Source organism: Aspergillus luchuensis, chromosome 3 (genome assembly GCF_016861625.1).
Source record: "Aspergillus luchuensis IFO 4308 DNA, chromosome 3, nearly complete sequence".
NCBI classification, from domain to species: Eukaryota; Fungi; Ascomycota; class Eurotiomycetes; order Eurotiales; family Aspergillaceae; genus Aspergillus; species Aspergillus luchuensis.
Genome location: NC_054851.1, coordinates 4,526,602 through 4,546,376, shown reverse-complemented (window position 1 = coordinate 4,546,376; position 19,775 = coordinate 4,526,602). Strand labels below are relative to the sequence as shown.

General features: G+C 46.2%; 6 protein-coding genes across 6 annotated transcripts; 2 read left to right on the top strand and 4 right to left on the bottom strand.

Annotated features, from left to right (window-relative positions):
• Positions 1 to 16: 16 nt before the first annotated feature.
• AKAW2_31531S (C2H2-type zinc finger protein) lies at positions 17 to 1,056 on the bottom strand (the record flags this gene model as incomplete). Its single annotated transcript, XM_041688166.1, has 4 exons — positions 17 to 545; positions 595 to 674; positions 725 to 916; positions 1,003 to 1,056. The coding sequence occupies 4 exons, from the start codon at positions 1,054 to 1,056 to the stop codon at positions 17 to 19; spliced, it is 855 nt and encodes a 284-aa protein (XP_041541978.1).
• Positions 1,057 to 3,788: 2,732 nt separating this feature from the next.
• AKAW2_31530A (uncharacterized protein) lies at positions 3,789 to 4,175 on the top strand (the record flags this gene model as incomplete). The annotated part of the gene is made up of 2 exons (XM_041688165.1): positions 3,789 to 3,923; positions 3,975 to 4,175. 2 exons carry the CDS (start codon positions 3,789 to 3,791, stop codon positions 4,173 to 4,175), a joined length of 336 nt encoding a protein of 111 aa, XP_041541977.1.
• A 1,278-nt stretch (positions 4,176 to 5,453) lies between these two features.
• On the bottom strand, positions 5,454 to 6,341 carry AKAW2_31529S (uncharacterized protein; the record flags this gene model as incomplete). The annotated part of the gene is made up of 4 exons (XM_041688164.1): positions 5,454 to 5,897; positions 5,958 to 6,103; positions 6,187 to 6,271; positions 6,321 to 6,341. 4 exons carry the CDS (start codon positions 6,339 to 6,341, stop codon positions 5,454 to 5,456), a joined length of 696 nt encoding a protein of 231 aa, XP_041541976.1.
• Positions 6,342 to 8,721: 2,380 nt separating this feature from the next.
• On the bottom strand, positions 8,722 to 9,837 carry AKAW2_31528S (F-box protein; the record flags this gene model as incomplete). Its single annotated transcript, XM_041688163.1, has 1 exon — positions 8,722 to 9,837. The coding sequence occupies one exon, from the start codon at positions 9,835 to 9,837 to the stop codon at positions 8,722 to 8,724; it is 1,116 nt and encodes a 371-aa protein (XP_041541975.1).
• A 522-nt stretch (positions 9,838 to 10,359) lies between these two features.
• AKAW2_31527S (DUF3435 domain-containing protein) lies at positions 10,360 to 12,895 on the bottom strand (the record flags this gene model as incomplete). Its single annotated transcript, XM_041688162.1, has 5 exons — positions 10,360 to 11,309; positions 11,374 to 11,750; positions 11,832 to 12,154; positions 12,205 to 12,466; positions 12,537 to 12,895. 5 exons carry the CDS (start codon positions 12,893 to 12,895, stop codon positions 10,360 to 10,362), a joined length of 2,271 nt encoding a protein of 756 aa, XP_041541974.1.
• Positions 12,896 to 15,432: 2,537 nt separating this feature from the next.
• On the top strand, positions 15,433 to 18,191 carry AKAW2_31526A (uncharacterized protein; the record flags this gene model as incomplete). The annotated part of the gene is made up of 2 exons (XM_041688161.1): positions 15,433 to 16,408; positions 16,465 to 18,191. The coding sequence occupies 2 exons, from the start codon at positions 15,433 to 15,435 to the stop codon at positions 18,189 to 18,191; spliced, it is 2,703 nt and encodes a 900-aa protein (XP_041541973.1).
• Positions 18,192 to 19,775: the final 1,584 nt, after the last annotated feature.

Sequence of the window (19,775 nt, the reverse complement as noted above, 5' to 3'; positions counted from 1 at the left end):
CCGGGTCTCCATAACATTAGAAACATGTGCGAGGCATATCTGCAGTTCGGATATCTTCTGCGGCTGCCCGCAAGGTGGCTTCGTGCGGTGAGGGCGACGTAGAAAGGGAAGAGGCGCCTGCAATAAGCGAAGGGCATTCTGCAATTGGAAGACTACAATAGGGTTGCTGAAATCCCAGTGGCAGATATTCCTGGTACACATGGCCATGATGTGGCTGCCGCACTAACCACATGCAATATTGCTGGGCACGTTGTATGTCGACCGGTGATGCGACAATTATGGGCTGCGTCACAATCGGGGCTTGATCTTGTACGGGAGCTGGTGCTACGTACAGGCTCTGGACGGCATGAGAGTCATGAATCGGCGACGGTGTATAAGGGAATTTTGCATGCTGAATTGAGAGATGCGGTTCATTCGAGATGGGAATAGCAACTTGGCCTGGATCTGAATCTTTGGTAATTGCATTCCTTGAGGATGATGGAATTATGGTTTGTGAGGAATGGGACCTTTCTTGATGCTTGGTCAAAGTCGTCTTGCGGCGGAACCTCCGTATTGTTAGAAAATCAGCGAAGCCATGACTGACTGTATCCTTACATTCGTTTACATGTCGACTCCTGAGAGATATATGGCCGAATTCCAGTATGCATTTTCCGATGACGGGCAAGACTTGATGACTCGTGGCGGTCAGCGCTAGGAGACAAAGGTAGGAGGATATAGTACGTACGTCAGAGAAAGCTTCACGGCACTCTCTGTCTTCACAAACATGAGGTTTTTCTCCTGTATGGATCCGCGAATGCACCGTCAAGGCACTTCGCTGGATGAAACTTTTATTGCAGTCCTTGACAGTGCAATGATACGGCCGTTCATTGGTATGTATACGGTAGTGCCTGCACAGGTCTGCTTTGCGGTTGAAGACCTGCTTCCGTAAGCGTGATATTTAGTCTGGCGTAATGGATGATGGGACTAAGATGAAACAGAAAACGATCCGAAGAAAGGGTATACCTTGTTGCAATGCTCCCAAAGGCAGTAATGACGGCGCCCACCACTATGTCCCATGATCCGAGGGATACAGCGCCGGTCCAGGTTTATGGGAAGGTGAGCCGCTACTTAGCGTAAGAGGAAGTTGCCCGACTAGCAATAGAGTAAAACCACGGCGAGGCATCACAAGGCCAGAGGCGCATAAAGGAGCTGAATGAGGAAGTCAGAATGTGGATAGAGGGAACTGATACTTTATAGTGATGACTCGAAGGAAAGCAGGGTAAATGTCAAAGGGGGTGAGAACTATGAGGAATGATACAGGTGACAAAAATGGGAGTAAATCCCCCCCCCCCCCGGTGTGTGGCACCCACCTACGGTAGCGCGGAAATGGGGAAAAAGTGGGTGGGAAAGACAAACAAAGGAGATCTGCAGGGACGCACCGAAACAGAAGTACTACTGGTGTCCAACTCAACAAGACATGCAGTCTCGACATAGAGGCAGGGTGTCTGGACAGACACGCTGATTGGAGGCCGAGTCGCAGGCTGAACGACGTATCATACCGCAAGCACACTGAAGGGTAAATGAGGCGTCCCACAGGACCAATCACCAGCTGGGAGGTATTCGGGGATGGCGTTGTGTTTGTGCTTCCTTAATATGCGCTACTGGATGAGCGGTCTATCATAGGTGGCACGATGAATAAGCTATCCACACGATAACTAGGCTGACTCTGTAAATGAATCCAATTTACATACAGGAAACCGTTTTGGCTGCTACGAATAGTCACCATCAAATTTTCAGATAGTAGAAAGCTTTAACCTGAAATTCTCGCATACATGTAAATGAACTCGGTACGTGATCTATCTCCAGGGCGATTGTCATTGCCTGTGACACCTTGCACATACACTGTGCTCATGAGTCTTACATCTTTGCAATGAAGAAGCATCATGTACTTGCTCTGATGCCAAGTTGAATTAGGGAAAAGTCAGCAGGGGAAAAGCGCTAACGGTCTGTAATATTTATGACAGTACTGTGTATATCGACCTCTCCACTTTCGAAGTGCCAAACAAAGGATTTGAGTGGTACTTCTAACCACCAGCTGCCTGCGGATGCCGATCGAAAATCATTCCATATAATGGGGGCCGATGCACTTTATAGTGTTTGGCCCAAGAAGCATGCCTTATGATACCTAGAGTGTATAACAGATCTGCACATATTAATTGTGTATGTTTTAGTAACAATCAAGTTCAAATTCCATTGCCCATGACAGACATTGGTCACCAATCCAGCGAAGATCGGATGGCTGCCTACTGTCCAGTTAGTTGCCTTATCCCGACCACAGACCCCACACTAATCCAACTCCGGACGTACTTGCATACCGCGGCCTTGACCCGCACAGCGGACGGCTCAAATTGTGGTCTAGGCCCAAATTCTAAGTGGCATATCCTAGCTTCTATTACCCGGCTGCTGCCAGAAACGGGGGGGAGGTACTCTTGCTATATTGAGATGGCCGGATTGATCTGCGCAATCATGATGGAAAGGCAACTCAAGGACTGATCTATATGCGTGAAAGGCTCGCACATATTGCTAAGCCCGTGACAGTTACCGGCAAATTTTATTGAGTGGGTATTTGCTGCCATGCCCCTTGAAACCCAGGCTGGGTAAAAGACAAGTTTTTGTTGGACCGTAGATCCCTATTCTCTGCATCCTCCCGTGGCTCAGATAACACGGTGGAACAGCACGGACAGGAGGATCACGCGGCAGACATGATGTTCGATTTCTGCATAGAGAACATAAGAAAATTTCGGCTCAGCCCCTACTTTTGCCCGTGGGCAAGGCAGTAGCCAGTTCTCTGCAAGGACCTTCATTTGGACGTCGTGCGTTTCCAGCTGACAGCTCCACTAGGGAGTCGGTGCAGCGTGGGCTACAGGCGCTGGCATTCACACGTCTGTCCTCATTGGTTGGTAGCAATCGCCGCCGTGTGGGTCACGTTTGGCGCACACATCCGCTGTAGCAGCTAGCAGCGGCACGGCGGTGTCGCCGAAATAGCATTTCACAGGTGTGTATTCCCCTATTAAAGCCATGCATCCTCAGCCTGCCAGCATATGCCTGGTAGTATACTAAGATCTCTTGGCTGTATTTTCCTAGGTTGTCATTGATGTCTTACTTGGGATGGTATCACGCAGTCATGTGTATCATACTGTTTTGGCGGGCATATGTTAAACAAACCTCAGGCTCTCCTCTGCAGTCCGTTACAGTATGTGCATACTTCGCTGATCTATATCAACGTAGTGCACACTGTCTTGCTAGGATTGTGTAACCTTAAATTAATACAAGTTTTGTGGAACTCATAAAGATAAATGCAGGAAATCAGAGGTAGGAAGTGGAGAGCTGGAAAATGAATGGACTTTCTTCTGGGCGCTTGGTGAGAACCCCAGACAGGATAATGATGAGACAATACTTGAATGGTGGACTTTTCTCGCGAGCTTTGCTTCACTCAAACGGGTTACTGCAGAGTAGTATGTAGTGAGCTACTTCCTGATCCGGCTAGTAGGGCTTATCCTGGTAACTCATAATTTTTTTTTTCCTTTCTTTTTTTTTCCCATCACACCTTACATAGAATTTAATAAATACGCAGTCAATTAAATAAGACATTAGTTTAACGCTTTGACCAGTGGATGAAGATAGAAACATATACGGAGAAGATCCTGCGATGTCTTTTCGGTGACCTATATAAACCTACTTTTCCCAATGCCATGCCCATATTAGTACACGCATCAATACCGGCATTCATTTTATGTTGAAGCGATCAAATGATCCAAGATACTTGGCTCACTCGATCTAAATTGGCGCGCTCTGGTGACCATCAAATCCAGCAAAGGCGACCTAAAATTCTTCCGGCGATGGACTTAAACAGTGAGACAAGTATTTTCCGCTTAATGGAAGAAGTAAAGTCAGGTTCATTGTCTAAAGATTGCCAGTTTTCTAATCATCAATAGATTCAGGATCAGAGCTCTTGGATGCTTCTATTTTCGAGTGCATACCGAGGTTCTACCCACCAAGGGGTCTCACTACCTTCCTCTGAAGAAATAGATTACGCTCTTTCGCTTCAGAGTAGCTTGTTGGCCGCCTTACAGCAGTTGAGAGCCATTCTATTACAAATAGAGCTCTTCTGGGGGTGTGAAGAATGTTTGTCTTGAACGCCTTGCCTGTATGAATGTTATCCCACGCAGCTACTGCATTGGCCAAGCTCAAAGGTCTATCGAGCCCACGCTGAGTGGATACTGTACCGGTATGGAGGTCTATGGTAGAAGATAAGACAGCTTGAGGGGAATTCCTATATTAGCAGTATGCTTACTTCCTAGCTTATAAAATCTTCAATTAAGTGGTGACGATTGACTCCAAGGAAAGACGAAATGCAAGAAATACCGTCATTATCTCTTCCTTGAACCGAAAAAAAAGCATTGGTTTCTTCACAAACCGACCCTCGCGTTCTGGAGCAAGGCCATATCACCAGAAAACCTTTATGTTTTCAGGTTGGTAACTAAAAATTCGTTGGCAGGTAACACACATTAATCTTCCAGTTAGCATCTTTGAGAGATACTAAAGGTCCTTTCCAAGCTTATCACGCGTCAAAACAGCGAAGGGTTCAAAGAACTCGGCGAAAGTCATGGCTGACAATAATTGCCGTCACAGATCTGGAGAGGTACTTCGGGCTTTTTTAAAACATATGTATATAAATAGTTTGCTAGTTCATATATATTCTGGAGCATAAGAATACACTGCGGTAGCTTTGGATAATATTTCATACTACTACAGTGACTTATCTCAGCCAGCTCCAGCCTCGGGAAGTTCTGATGTAATAGAACATCTGAGGAGCATAGCTGGCTCACTATCATCTCTAGAAATGGAATACATAAAATTCAACCCTTCAACCCCCAGCGAACCGTACCAAAAAAACTATTAATTCATCTTATCATATTCCAGCGCACCATTGCTCCAGAGCATTCTATAAATAAATTTATCTCTATTCAACACAGCCCGCTACTGGAAAGTATACCTGCTTTACAAAAATATAAATACACTTAAAGGAGGCCACCGCGATGCTCCCTACAGTATCAGATACTTAGGCAATACTCCTCCTCAACATGCCTCCGCCAATACATATCATGGGATGTTAGTTTGTTACAGTAATTACAGTGACGGTCATTCAAATATTCGTCCCAGAAGTATCGTATCAGGCCCTTGTGGTGGGCGTATTGCTTGATATATCAGTTAGCAGATCCTGCCGGGTCTCTATAATATTGGAAACATGTGTGAGGCATATCTGCAATTCGGATATCTTCTGCGGCTGCCCGCAAGGTGGCTTCGTGCGGTGAGGGCGACGTAGAAAGGAAAGGGGCAGGCGCCTGCACCACCACTCCCTTGGCGGGAGAGTCGTCAGTTCGGACCGTCCTCTCCACGGGAATTGTTCGCTTTCATCGTCGCCCGCGTCGCGGGCCGCCTTCTAGGACATCACAATACAGCCGTACAGCCTCAGTGGCCTCATTGCGTCGCCGCCACTCGTCTTCTACTGACAAAGAGGTGGGCCACGTCATAAGTTTGCCTATGAGGGAGGTTTGTTGTGGGAGAAGGTGCTCTGTGGCTTGGATTTGTTCCTTGGCCTCTTCGTCGGGAAGCGAAGTGCCCGCTAGCTGTCGCTCAATGTCGAGGACCGCCTGCTCCTCGTCGGATTCTTCCCGCACTCGCTGGCGGAGGGCATACAGCAGCCGATTCCGCGCATTCGTGACCTGTCTCTTCAGTTTGGCAAGTCGATCTGAATCTCGACCAGTCGTTTTCCGACGACGCTGAAGCCTCCGGCTGAATGCATCCCGCTTCTGAATGGCTTTCCGGAGCTCTGGATCTTGTTCGACTGTGGCTTTCTGTGCATCAGTAACTTCTCGGGGCCGGCGTTGGTCAATCCATCATCCCATCCGTGTGACAGCGCGCATCATGGCGGAATCTGGCGCAAGGTCCCTCATCAGTGCCTGCATATCGGTGCCGATTCGTCGAGGAAGGTAATGGTTCAGAAACGTTCGGATGTCTACATGCTTCATAATCAAGTTCTGCTGTGCATCACCTACAAGCCCTAACAAGCGTAGTCGACTCTTTGCATTAGTGTCGGATCAAGGAAGGGAGTCCAGGGAGCCATGGGCATGTGCCAGCACTTACCACTCTCATTGAGGATGGTGCCGCCACCGTACCGGAATCGATGGGCGAACAATGACCACTTGAAGCCGGCAATCTCGCCAAAATTCTTGAGCTGTTATCATCCTCGTAGAATTGCCAGTCTCGCTTGATTAAACCTTTGTGGTGGGCCACTTCATGAGTTTGCCTATGAGGTACGTTCGCTGTGGAAGGAGGTGCTCTGTGGCTTGGATATATCTCTCACCCACTCCCGCACACCCTGCCGGAGGGCATACAGCAATCGATTTTCGCGTGTTCGTAACCTGTCACTTCAGATCGGTGTGTTGAAAATCCTTCAATCAGTCCTTTTCCGGCGATGATGAAGTTTCTGGCGGAATGCATCCCGCTTCCGAGTGGCTTTCTAAAACTCTAGATCCTGATCAACTATGGCTTTCCACGCATCAGTATGTTCTCATGGTCGGCTGTTGCCAATCCCTCGTCCTATCCGTGTACGTCTCGCGACATTACAAAATCCAGCTTAAGGCCTCTTTTCATTGCCTGCACATCGGTGCCGATTTGGAAATTCACGAGCAGTTCCGGGGAGCTTCGCCGGACCGCAGCGGAAGATATCGAGTAAACCCTCAGGGCCACTGCGGGATGTGTGCAGTGATGACCCACTTTGTCAGGTCAGAAAGCCAATCAAAATTTGCCTCTGCTACTTGGCAGGGACGACTGCGGTTCAGTTGGAAGTTGCTCCGTGACCATTGGACATCGCATTACTAGACCCGCAAGCAGGAGACCCACTACCGTATCAATTTGTCAGCACCGCTGTGATAACTAACGTAACCCACGGTTAAACGGCCCACACGGTTAGGCGGCCCATCCTACTATCCCATATAAAAGATGCTTTTTTAAATCTATTATATCTCAGCGAATACTGTATTTGAGTGGTTCTAATATTATAGATAGATTATATATATATAATATATATATCTTATACATTCTTCGGATTTTTAAAAATATTTATTTGTACTAATAGATCTTATTTTTACATAATACATATAAAATACAGGTATTGTATTATGATAATTGATTATATATATTTATAAGATTTTTAGAATTTAGCTAAAGATTCTTTATATTATTTTAAATTTAGATATCAAAATTCATGTCTCCTCGACTTTTGATGGTTGAGATATCTTATGTTCAAAAAGGATCTTTTATATAGTATTACCAGCTGGGCCGCCTAACCGTGTGGACGGTTTAACCGTGGGTTACGTTAACTAGTTAACTGCACCCCTTCCGACGCCTTTCTCTCACGCGAGAAAGGACACATCCGCAACAAGATCAGCAAAGAGTGGGAGCAGGAGTGGAGGACCTCCCCAAAGGGAGGACACCTCCGTCAGATTGAGCAAGGCCTGCCCGCAAGCCGCACACGCCGGCTATACGGCTCACTTCCCCGGAACCGAGCCTAACTCCTCACGCAGCTCCGGACCGGCCACTCATGGCTCGCGACACACAGCAAGCGACACGGATTTCAAGACCACGCACAATGCGGGTGTGGAGGAATAGATGTACTGATCGACTGCCCGCAACTGAAGGGGCTGCGCCAAGACATGCGGCAGAAGATTGGGAGAGCGTTCAACAACATTTCAGAGATGCTGGGAGGAGCAGGTCAAGGTAAGAAAGGTAGTTTGGAAGATGCTCCGCCCGACAGTAGCATCCTCGGAGCGGTACTGGACTTTGCGGAAGCATCGCAGAGATTTCGAAGTCGCGCGCCATGGGGGCGGCAGAACACAACCCCAGGCACTGGCCACCACAGGTCTTGACGAGGCTCCAAGTTCGTCAGGAAAGTAATAGTCTACGATGAATGGATGTACATAGAGTGTGGAGATAGTAGTACCCTGCATATCGCTCAGGCGAGGGGTCAGCGTATGAATCAACAACAACAACAACAAGTTAACGTTAAATGAGTTATGCAAGGCCACAATTGTTGCCGCAGAAAGAGCGACCGCCTCGCTGGGACTACAGGCGTTGACTCACGGCCCAGAGCAACCCATTATGCTAGAGAATCAATGTGAAAGAAGTTACTGTGGTCAAGCAGTAGGCAATTGATTCGTTTTAGCGACAGTCTAACAAGCATCAAGCAAGTTTCCTCGGCGCCTTTTTCAAAGTGATAAGGTTCTTTGTCTCACAGAGGCTAGTCGTGTGATGGGAGTATTTCTAGCTTCTTTGTAGGCTTACTAAAAGCCAATCATTAGCAGCTAAAATGACACCTGATCATGTACATGCAGAATAAAAGAGTGTTTGGTCCATCCTATCTGATGAACTATTATTCACTTCCACATCGACTGGAAAATGGCAGTCTCCAAGGATGGTACTGTGCTCTGTCGAATAGTTGTTGGATGTCGGCATCTTGCATAAGGACTTCCACATTCCACGCTGCATAATCTCGCAACATCTTTTGCGGCTTCTCCATGTATTCACGTTTCTCTAATACGAACCCCAGCAACCGCAGACGGGTAGGGGTGATAACGTAACGGGCAGGAGGATGACGGACAATAAGAACTTACTAGTACATCAGTTCGAGTTGATCATACGTGAATGCCAAGATCGTCCTCGCGTATGAAACACATATTTGGAAGGAACCCGATCGAAATTCGCAGGTTCAACCTGGATATCCTTACGTATCATTCCCAGATGCTGATGCTGTTTGATAAAACGACCGATGTGTCCATCCGTGTAGTTGTACTGAATTACTTCCACTGTTGGATGCCTGCCGAAATAAAATATTATATTTGGTGCTTCGGCAGGATCACAACGTCTGATAACTATTGAACGCATTGATGGAGGTAATGGGATTTGTGTGCTGAGAGTGTTGCACTCCACACCCAGTTTGTGGAGAACAGGAAAGTCTTCGAACGATCCAAACCTAGGAGTATTATCGTATGCAACACTGTTTTTACAGACTTCAACAACAAGTTCCTCCAGGCTTTCCTTGTGAGTAAGAAGAGCTGCATGTATGTCTCGAGAATTGAGAGGAATAGGTGTTCGAAATATCGGAAAAGATAGAGGATGGAGATACTGGAAGCTCACTAGACACTTGCAGCTCCTGATTATCAGGCATAAAGATTCTGTGTTGAGATTGCATTCATCGAGCAAGATTTGTTTGATCGGAAGATTAAGTGCAGATAACTGTACTGTATCGCAATAATGTTTCCTCAATGATAACAGAGATAGCCGCGGGAAAAGATGAATAATTTTCCATATTGCAGGCCCACTCTGTACACAGTAGAGCTCTTCTAGATGTTGAAATGGAAAATCACTCAGCATGGACAAGAAATAGAAGTCCCCAGAAATTGCAAGCTGCCGTATATTTGGTATCTGTGGTGATAGCTGGGGCAAGAATTTATATAGATATACAGACTCATAAGGCAGAATCTCCTCAATTCTGTCAAAAGAGACTGACTTCACATATTGCCCGGCATTATTTTTGATGATAGTTTCCAGGAACGACTGCAATCTTCTCCGAAACAGCGATGTCTTGCACTCCACGTGGAATGAAGCAACAAGGAAGGAGAGCGAAGTAGCATGAAGATATCGAGAAACGAGGCAAGTTGATAGAATTGCTGAAAAAGGTAAACTTTGGAAAATCATTGTCAGGATCTCGGGAGGTAGGTCGTAAAGCCCAGCCATAGATTAGATGAACTGATCGGGTAATTTAGCAGCACAAGTATCATGGCCTGCGTAGCTGGAGTCCGGGTGGTTTCTCGGTATTTAAGAACGCATTTGACCCAGGTTGTCGGACTTACGGCACTGATACTAATTACAGATAGTACTAGTAGTGGGCTGGCAGCCAATCAAGGCACCAAGAAATGCAGGAAAGCATGATGTAGCCGCTGGTGGCAACATACATCTTTGAAAATTGTAGCTCCATGAGTCAAACATCTATTGTACATGTACATATGGAGTCGATTTTGTTCGGAATCTTGGGGAGCTTTTGTTATGTGCTTTCATTGCATTAAATATCATATTTTGACTATTAGAACCTCCAGAAGATGGATGGAGACAGTGTCTGACCCCCACACGAAGTCCTTTCGAATCAAAATGCTCGGAAAGACCCAACCAAAGCTTCGCCATTGTGTACCAATTGTGGCAAGAGAGTAAAGAACATATAAATAGTGCAAGAGACTCGTTAGATTAGCAAAACCCTGACGCTCATGTTCGAAGGCCATGGACATCCCCAGCATGCCTCCGCAAGTGCATCTCGTGCAGGACGGACAGATTACAAAAATCACATTTCCGGTCCTTCAAATGTGACGTTCGAAAATGCCTCTTCACTCCATTATAGTCCGAGTATGTCTTGGAACATTGAAAACATCCAAATGTTTGCTCTGCATTCGGAATATGTTTCCCACCAGAGGTATGTTCCTTCTCCCACAACGCAGTCGGCTGCGTTTTCGTCTTTTTCTTTCGAGTTGACGGGGGTAGAACTACATCATCATTGTCGCACCGCGCAGAGCGCTTCGGTCGTCCCCGAAGGGGCCCACCTTCCTGAAAGCCGCAGTATTTTATACCAGCCGCAACGGCTTTATTACGCCGTGTCCACTCATCTTCCAATGAATCGGTGATAGGCCAAGTAAAGAACGTCTCCACAAGAAGGATCTGTTCCGATGGCATTGCAAACTCCTTCCGTAATACCTCGCGCGCGGGATCGTCACTGACAGCTCCGCCGGTCAGCTGTCTTTCTATGTCGGTTACCGCCTGTTTCCGACTGAAATCACGGCGTATTTCCTTCCGCCGTTTATCCTGCAGACGTCGGCGCAGATTGTGGACTTGACGCTTCTGGTCCTCCAGCATCGCCCGCAAGGCTGGGTCATGAGGCCGGTCACCGCACTGGCTTTCTAACTCGTATTGCCAGCGCATGGCCGATTGCAGTTCTGGATCTTTCTCTACTGATGCCCGGTCAGAGTCACTCAGGTATCGTGGTCGCCTCCGATCAATCCAACGACTCATCCGGGTCACAGCCCTTGAAAACTCTTCATCAGGATTCAGACCGCACATGATCTCCTGTAAACCAGTATGCCGACGGGGACGATAATGCTTAATAAACGTGCTGCTAGTGGCGTGATTCATGATCACATTGCGTTGTGCTTCACTGACAAAACCTGGACAAAATTCTTAGTATGCCCGCCATATAAAGGAGAATCTTGGCATTTGTAGTTCACCTACCACTCTTGTCAAGTAAATTCCCTCCTCCGTAACGGAACTGGTGGGAGAAAAAATGATTAAGAAAGCCGTGTATCTCACTAAACGTCCTGAGCTGTGCATCGAGTGCGCTTCCACTCATGGGCGTCTCCCACAAAATACAGGGCTGACCATCGATCACTTGGACTCTTGGGAAGACATAATAATTATCCATATCTTTTTTCAAAGGAAGTGGCATTTCCTGTCGGCCGCCCTCAATAAGCAGTCTCCGTAGGTCTTCCATCGAGGTCAAGTGAGGCGCTTCAAACGCTTGGACATAAAATAATATAATCAGAAGCAGGACATGCGGGCTGAAGACAAGTGATACGCCGTAGACAACTTCGGGTAGTGTGAACGTGTTGCTAAGTAATCAGTTAGTCCGAATGTAGCAGACAAGCCTTGAGATGTGTAGCTAGCTGTGTACGACACCGGGTACTACCTACAGCTTCGACATGCCCAGAACGCTTTTCACAAACTCAGGCTGAAATTCGATCGTCAACACTGGAGGTCCTCCGTGCGGATCCTGCTGAAGCGACAATTGTAGATGCTTGAACTGAAGATCAAGAATTGCGTGTTTCCGGTTGATGGTAAATAGCCCTATAGTGTTGTACAGACACAGAATAATCCGCTGGAACCCCAAGTAGAATCGCTTTTCCCGAGTTGAAAGGATTGTCTCGTTGAATGGGACCATATCTTCAATATACACAGGAACATTTGCCCGTGGTTGTTTCTCAAGGCCACGTTTATCGATCAAGTATCTCATGCCCTGTCCATTTTCGTCAGAGCAAGCCTTGGGTAGGGGATGGAGAAACAAACCGTGCGAACCGCCTCACCCATCTCTTTGCTCATCTCATGCTTAGTAACCCGTGTGTAATAAATTCGAAAGTACTTCCAATCCGCGTCAAGGGCGCTGGCCTTTTTGTAGCCTTTCTGACGGCGACCATCGGGACTGTACTCCAGCTTTAAACACCAATTCAGAAATCGATGCATGTCATTTGGAGACGCTTCACGCAGTGCATCTTCCGCATTCCCCCACTTTAGATCGGCGGACGGCTCCCTTGCTTTGACTTGGCAGAACCTGAGATGAGACATGTCCGTCAGTCAATAGTAACTCACTGTAAGCTTTTAATGATGTCCTGGTCACCTACCAAGCCCAACGCTCTTTCAGTCGATGTTTCAACTTCTTCGTGTCGTTAGACCGGCCGTAATCTTCCGGCACCTGGGCCAGGTCCTCATCCGTGTCATCGTCTGGGACTTGATACCGGGCCCGGTGGATACGTTCCACACCCGGCGAGTCTGCTTCTGACGGTTGTGTTCCAGTGCTTGGACTTGACTTCTTCCGGTTAATCTTCTGAGCCGCTGGAGACGAACACTCCGGCTCAGTAAGATCAGTTCCAGAGGAGTCAGGCTCGAACGGTCTATCATTGTCGGTATCGATGGGAGAGGTGCAAGAGGATTCGCTTGTGACTCCGTGGTTGTTGACATTGGGCCTCCTCCGGCAATGCATGGCTGGAATATTTCGCCTACCATGCGAAGGAACTGCCACACAGCTCGAGATGCTTTAATGCACGATTAAATAGAAGGCAGCACGAGGTAAGACCGGAGGGAGAGCTCTGAAATAGTAGTTGTGTCGAAATGAGGACAGAGTGTTGGACGGAGGGCGGTTGACAGGAAGGTATTTATAACCATGGCGGCTGAATGCTGGCCAGAATGCAGCTAGCAGGATGCTTAAGAACGCCATTTTTGGCGGCCCCCTCCCCTAGAAGGGGACCAGAGAGGAAATAGTGAAGATGAGCCCTCAGGAAACTAAGGATGTAAGCGCGCACGAAATAGCAGCCTGAGGCAGGAACGGTGGGTGAGTGGTGCGTGGTCGAAAGAGACGGGAGCGTGGCGGAGGGATATTGCTGAAAGGCGGCCATTTTTGGCATCACCTGCCGCCGAAAAAGGCAGCGGAATAGCAAACCGCAATTCTTATCTAGAAAATAAAATATTAATTAATAATAATAATTTTTTAGAAAATATCAAGTAAAGACAGTCTATCAATAATAATCTAGAAGATAACTTAGTTTATAGTTAAGAATAAAATCCTTGGTTTATTGCAGGCATTACTAGAAGAAGAAATATTATTAAAACAGTAAAAATATATAAAGATTATATTATTTAAAAAACTAATTAAAAAGAACTAGTCTTGAACAAGAAAAGAGAAGTAAGACTAAATAATACTACACAGTTATTTATAAGTAAGTGCAGACAAGTATTTCTGTAGCTAAGCTTCCAAATATATAATTATTTAAAGATAATATTATTAAGCATTAAGAACAGAATTAGGTGAATATATAAGAAAATATTCTTATATATTCTATTATATATTATCAGATCTGTTATATACCAGTACAGTAGTTATAAATTATATTATATACTTGTCTGTATACTATGATTATATAATATATAATTATTTCAGGCATTGTAAGAGCAATCTAAAATTATACTAAATAATAGTTTTGGTTTTACTTGAGTGCTGTCCTTATCAGTACTTTCTGCCTGGTAAGTCTGTCTTACTAGTAGGTTAACTAGCAGGGGTCCGTAACAATGATCTTTACTTTCTTATAACTAATTCTAAGTATATATATAGATTACTATATTTTAATATTCTTATGAAAAGAAATACTTTTTTGAAAATATATAATTTAGATATAATAAATTATACTAGATAAGAAGTATAATTAATTTAAGCTTTCTAGGGTATCGAATATATAGAATTTTTAGAATTTTAGATAAAAATATTAATGTATTACTTTATATAATACTTATTAGAATAAAACTTAATACTATAATCTTTATTATTATAATATTTATTTTTATAATACTTATTAAACTTAATTAAACTTAGTATCTATAGAAAAAAAAATTAATTTAATTTAAATTTTACGGAGCAGTCTTCTTTGTGTTTCGGGTGACTGGCGCTTGGCTTCAGGCTGGACCTGATCAGCTTCCTCTCAATGTAGTAATGTAGTTCTAGATTCCTCTTGTCGTTGAAGCTTTAAATGGCAATGCTCTCGAGTTCCTTCCCGATATTATATTCGTTTTGTTCCCTCGTTATGAGCCTATTCGTGAGGCCTTTCACGGAATCTATCTCACTTGGCACTTAGCTAGACTGCAATAGCAATGTAGAGAGGATGGTGGTTTGAGCCCGACGAATAATGATGCAACAATGCTTCTCGGTAATGGGTTCACGATGTAGAACATGTGGCCAATCACCAGCACTGGAAGAATTCACCCAACGCCCAAGGTTATATATATTGATGGACTTTCGTACAGAAAGCCCCAGGAAACATACCGATCAGCGCCATGCGCAACCCATTGAAACCCGCCAGCAGGTGACTCCTAACAAAAATCGCGATTGACTTGCGCCATATGGTTTTCGAGGTCCTTGACGTTAGTTGTAGAGGGGTGAGGATTAGGAGGGCGGGGCGAAGAGATAGTCGAGGCGATGTAGAATTTCATATTTATATATAGTGAGGTGGAAATGGGACAATGGCAGCAGTATGGAACATTCCTTGCGCGCTTCAGCAGGAAGGTCGGTCAAAGGAAGTAGTCAAACAAAAGCTTGAAAATGCAACATAGACTTCTCAATGCCTCCAATCATAATACACACACACACACACACACACACACACACACACAAAATTCATTAACGCCCGGCGGCTCAGCCGAAAGGGTATGTCACAGATCCATTTAACACACTTTCTAATGGACTTTATTGCGAATGAGTGGCATACGCATTGAAACGGTGAATTACGCGAAATCAATACCGTGTACGGGTTCGGTGGCGGCTCGCTTGTGGATTTCAAGCCAATGATATGCATTGCACCCAGCAGCCTCACTCTTTTACCCCTCTTTCCAGCCGAAGTGCCTCTTATCACCTTTCCATTTTCACATCTCCTTTCCAGGTAGAACTCTTAATCGCATATAGAATTAGGCTCGTATCCGCTAGCCGGCATGAAGTTTACCTTCTAGGGCCTTTCTGTCGCCTGCTGCCCTACAATGTCAGATCCAGACCAGTACACTGTTGGTTGGATATGTGCCTTGGAGACAGAATACGTCGCTGCCCGAGCTTTTTTCGAGAAGAAACATCCTCGCCCGGAGACGCTTTCGCCAAACGATAATAATCACTACACGCTGGGGGAAGTCGGCGGTCATCGGATTGTTATTGCCGTTCTGCCAGATGGAGAATACGGGATATCATCAGCTGCTGGGGTGGCTAGGGATATGGTCCACAGCTTTCCGAACATCCGATTTGGGCTCATGGTTGGGATTGGTGGTGGGGTGCCTACAAAGCATGACATCCGTCTTGGCGATGTTATCGTGAGCTCATCTCGAAATGGGAGAGGTGGCCTGCTGCAATACGACCTCGGTAAAGAGTTGCAAGGGCAAGAGTTCTATCAAACCGGGTTCTTGAACCAGCCGCCGCCGATTCTACGCACAGCTGTCGCTGGGCTCCAAGCACAGTATGAGGAGGAGGGCCATCAGTTGAAGGAGAGCATTCAAGCCGTGCTTGAAGGCAATAATCGACTGAAACGGAGATATATGCAATCTCCTTTCGAGGCCGACAGACTTTTTGAAAGCCAGTTTGCTCATCTGAATCCCCATGCCAACTGTGGCGAGATTTGTGACAGTTCAAACTTGATTTGTCGACCAAAGCGAACCGATGAGGAATATGACCCTGCTATTCACTATGGCTTGATAGCATCTGGGAACAGAGTGATCAAGGATGCAATATTCCGTGATAAGCTAGCAGCAGAGAAGGATGTTTTATGCCTTGAAATGGAAGCAGCTGGATTAATGAACCATTTCCCTTGCTTGGTTATCCGTGGTGTTTGCGACTATGCCGACTCGCACAAGGGCAAGGAATGGCAAGGTTGGGCTGCAATGATGGCGGCTGCATATGCAAGGGATCTCTTGTATCAAATTGTCCCCCAGCGGGTAAAGGCTGAGCGAAGAGTCAGCGAACTATTGGATGGTTAGTTATAGCTACCTTTCAATAACTTCATCATCATGCTTAAAACCTTTTACTAGGAATCAAAAGCCAACTGGCTAACGTATCCAAGGACATCGACAACCTTCGTTCGATCACTAGCGGATCGGCGCAAGAAGTACATGCGCTTGCCGAGAGCATTGATTTGAAGGATCTACCAGTTGCTACAGGAGCTGAATTTGGAACATATATGGATCAACACGAAGAAGAATGCCTCCCAGGGACCCGAAAAGAGCTTCTCCTCGACATTCGAGATTGGGCTGTATCAGATCAAGGAAAATGTATTTTCTGGCTGAATGGTTTGGCCGGAACTGGCAAGTCCACAATATCACGAACCGTGGCAAAAGACCTTCAGGAGCAAGGGCTGTTGGGGGCGAGCTTCTTCTTCAAGAGAGGTGAAGGAGACCGCGGTAACGCAGCTCGCTTCTTTCCTACTATCATCCAACAGCTATTTACCAGAATCCCGGAACTTCGCGCTGCTATCCTGCAGGCGATTCGGGATAATCCGAGAATCTCAACCATGCCACTTAAGGAGCAATTTGAGGAGCTTATTCACAGACCACTCCACAGTTTAAGTCAATCTAGTCTCCAGAGCTTGCGTCTTGTAGTTGTGGTTGATGCACTTGATGAATGCGATCGTGATGATGATATTAAAGTCATCCTCCAGCTCTTGCCACGAGTTCAGGATGTCAACTCTCTTTGTTTACGATTTTTCATTACCAGCCGACCCGAGCTGCCTCTTCGATTAGGCTTCAATGCAATTGACCATCGTGACCTAATCCTCCATGAGGTACCCAAGCCTATAATAGAACGTGATATCTCGATGTTCTTAAAAGAAAAATTTGTTTCGATAAGGCACACTCGATCCCTCTCTTCAGACTGGCCTGGCTATGTGAATGCCCAACGCCTTGTTACCATGTCAGTCCCGTTATTTATCTTTGCTGCCACGATATGTCGTTTATTTGAGGATTACAATCTCGATCCCGCGCAGTGTCTCACCGAGATCCTCAAATACCAGAATCATGAGTCAAAGTTGGATGGAACATATCTGCCAGTGCTGGACCGCCTGGTCTCTAAATACAATGGAAAAACACAAAAGCAGTTGATTCAGGGGGTCCGAGAAGTTGTCGGCACAATTATTCTTCTTGAGAGCCCATTATCATTTACATCCCTCTCAAAGTTCATGGGAATCTCCACGCAGTCCATCCCTGCCAGACTGAACTCACTGCACTCTGTCCTGTATATACCGAATAATGACATACTACCAGTGAGGCTCTTCCATCAATCGTTTCGAGACTTTCTTCTTGACCCCAGCACTCGCGGAAAAACTCCATTTTGGGTTGATGAGAAGGAAATGAACCAGACAATATTTATCTCGTGTCTTTCTGTCATGCGCGAGTACCTCAAGAAGAACATATGCAGACTTGGAAGCTATGGAACTAAGCGCAGCGATATCAATCACAAGTCTATTGACCACTATTTACTACCAGAGCTGCAGTATTCCTGTCGCTATTGGATTCACCATTTAGCTCGAAGCAACGACCCGATGAGCCAGGTTAATGATATCTTAACATTCCTAAAAGAGCACTTCCTTCATTGGCTGGAGTCAATGAGCATTTTAGGGATAACACCTGAAGCAATAATTGCAGTGAATTCTTTGCTCCAGCTGACCAAAGTATGTATTAGACTAGGTTGTGGCAGCCGACTGACTAACACTAATGGGAAATCCAGGATACATCCAGTAATGAGATGTACGTCTTTCTCTTAGATGCGCGAAGATTTATCCTAAAATTTGCACAAATTGTTGATACGGCACCATTGCAATTGTACAGCTCTGGCCTGATTTTTGCACCACATAGATCCTTGATCAAAGAGAGCTTTGAGAGAGAACTTCCTGCTTGGTTATCCAGAGGTCCAAAGGTAGAAGAATATTGGGATCCAGAGATGCAAACGCTCGAGGGCCATTCTGGCTCGATTCACTCGGTCGCCTTTTCAAATAACGGGCAGCTGCTGGCATCCGGCTCGGAGGACAACACCATCAAGCTGTGGGATGCGGCCACGGGCGCTCTCAAGCATACATTGGAGGGCCATTCTGATTCAGTCATCTCGGTCGCCTTCTCAAACAATGGGCAGCTGCTGGCATCCAGCTCGTATGACAACACCATCAAGCTGTGGGATGCGGCCACGGGCACTCTCAAGCATGACATAAGCACTGACCATGTTGCCACCGACATTCAATTTTCTGAGCAGCTGCCATTATTGATTACTAATATAGGGTCTTTCGATATTCGAAATTGCTATGAAAGCTTCTCAACTTCGTCCGAGAAGGTGATGGAGATTTCTCTGGCAGCAGGGCGGTGGGTCACTGTTCAGGGTCAAAGAGAGGTATGGCTACCTCCAAATTATTACCCTCAGTCGTCAACGGTCAAAGACAGTACTATTGCACTTGGGAGCACGAGCGGCAGAGTTGCCATAATTGCGGTCTCGGTCATGTGAGGTATCCTGTGCTGAACTGCATTCCTAGCTCTCTTATTTTAAGGTCTCTTTTCAAAAGAAGGGTAAGGGAGACCGGGGCTCTATATAGCTATCTGCAGATTAATAGTGTTCGCGATGTTTCGGGCTCTATCAGTAGGTGGTGGCCAATCACCGATACTTTTGGGTAGTGGCGCGAAGCAAGGTTGACGTGCATCCATGGACCTCAGTCATGTGACTACGTGCTGGAATTTCTTCCCAAACGTAAAGGGCACAAGTGCATAAGTAATCACGTGAAGCAATGAAAACGCCCAAAGAAATCCCGTTTAACACAGGTCGTATTGTAACGAATATTGCTCAAATAGTCGGCTTGCGCTAGTCTCTTGGCAGTGGGGCTGGGAAACAATTGTCATGTGTTCGAAGGTCAGAGGAATATCGGAACCGGCTATACGGGTGCGGACTGTATGACTGTATGAGAGAGGACTTAGATTAAGGGGAAGGCTAATTCGTAGTGCTGGTTGATAATGAGCGCGATATAAAACGGTTGTTGTGTGCCGAGCGAGAATTATCGCGATGGCGGACCCACCCACGGGTGCTCCCGAGCCCCTTGGGAACATGACCACACTGGGGAACGACGCGCTGGAAAACTCTGAATCAACGACCACGCGCAAGACACGGAGACAAACACGCGCAGACAACCACCAGGATCAGGCGAACTCACTAAGTATCGAACCAAGCACCGCAGGTACCAACACACCCGGTGACCACCAAGGAAATCCGGCAGATCATCGAACACCTGCAACATACCATTGAGAAGCAAACCACGTTGATCCAGGCCACCAGAACTGAGCTGAGAGAAGTGAAACACAATCAGAGAGAA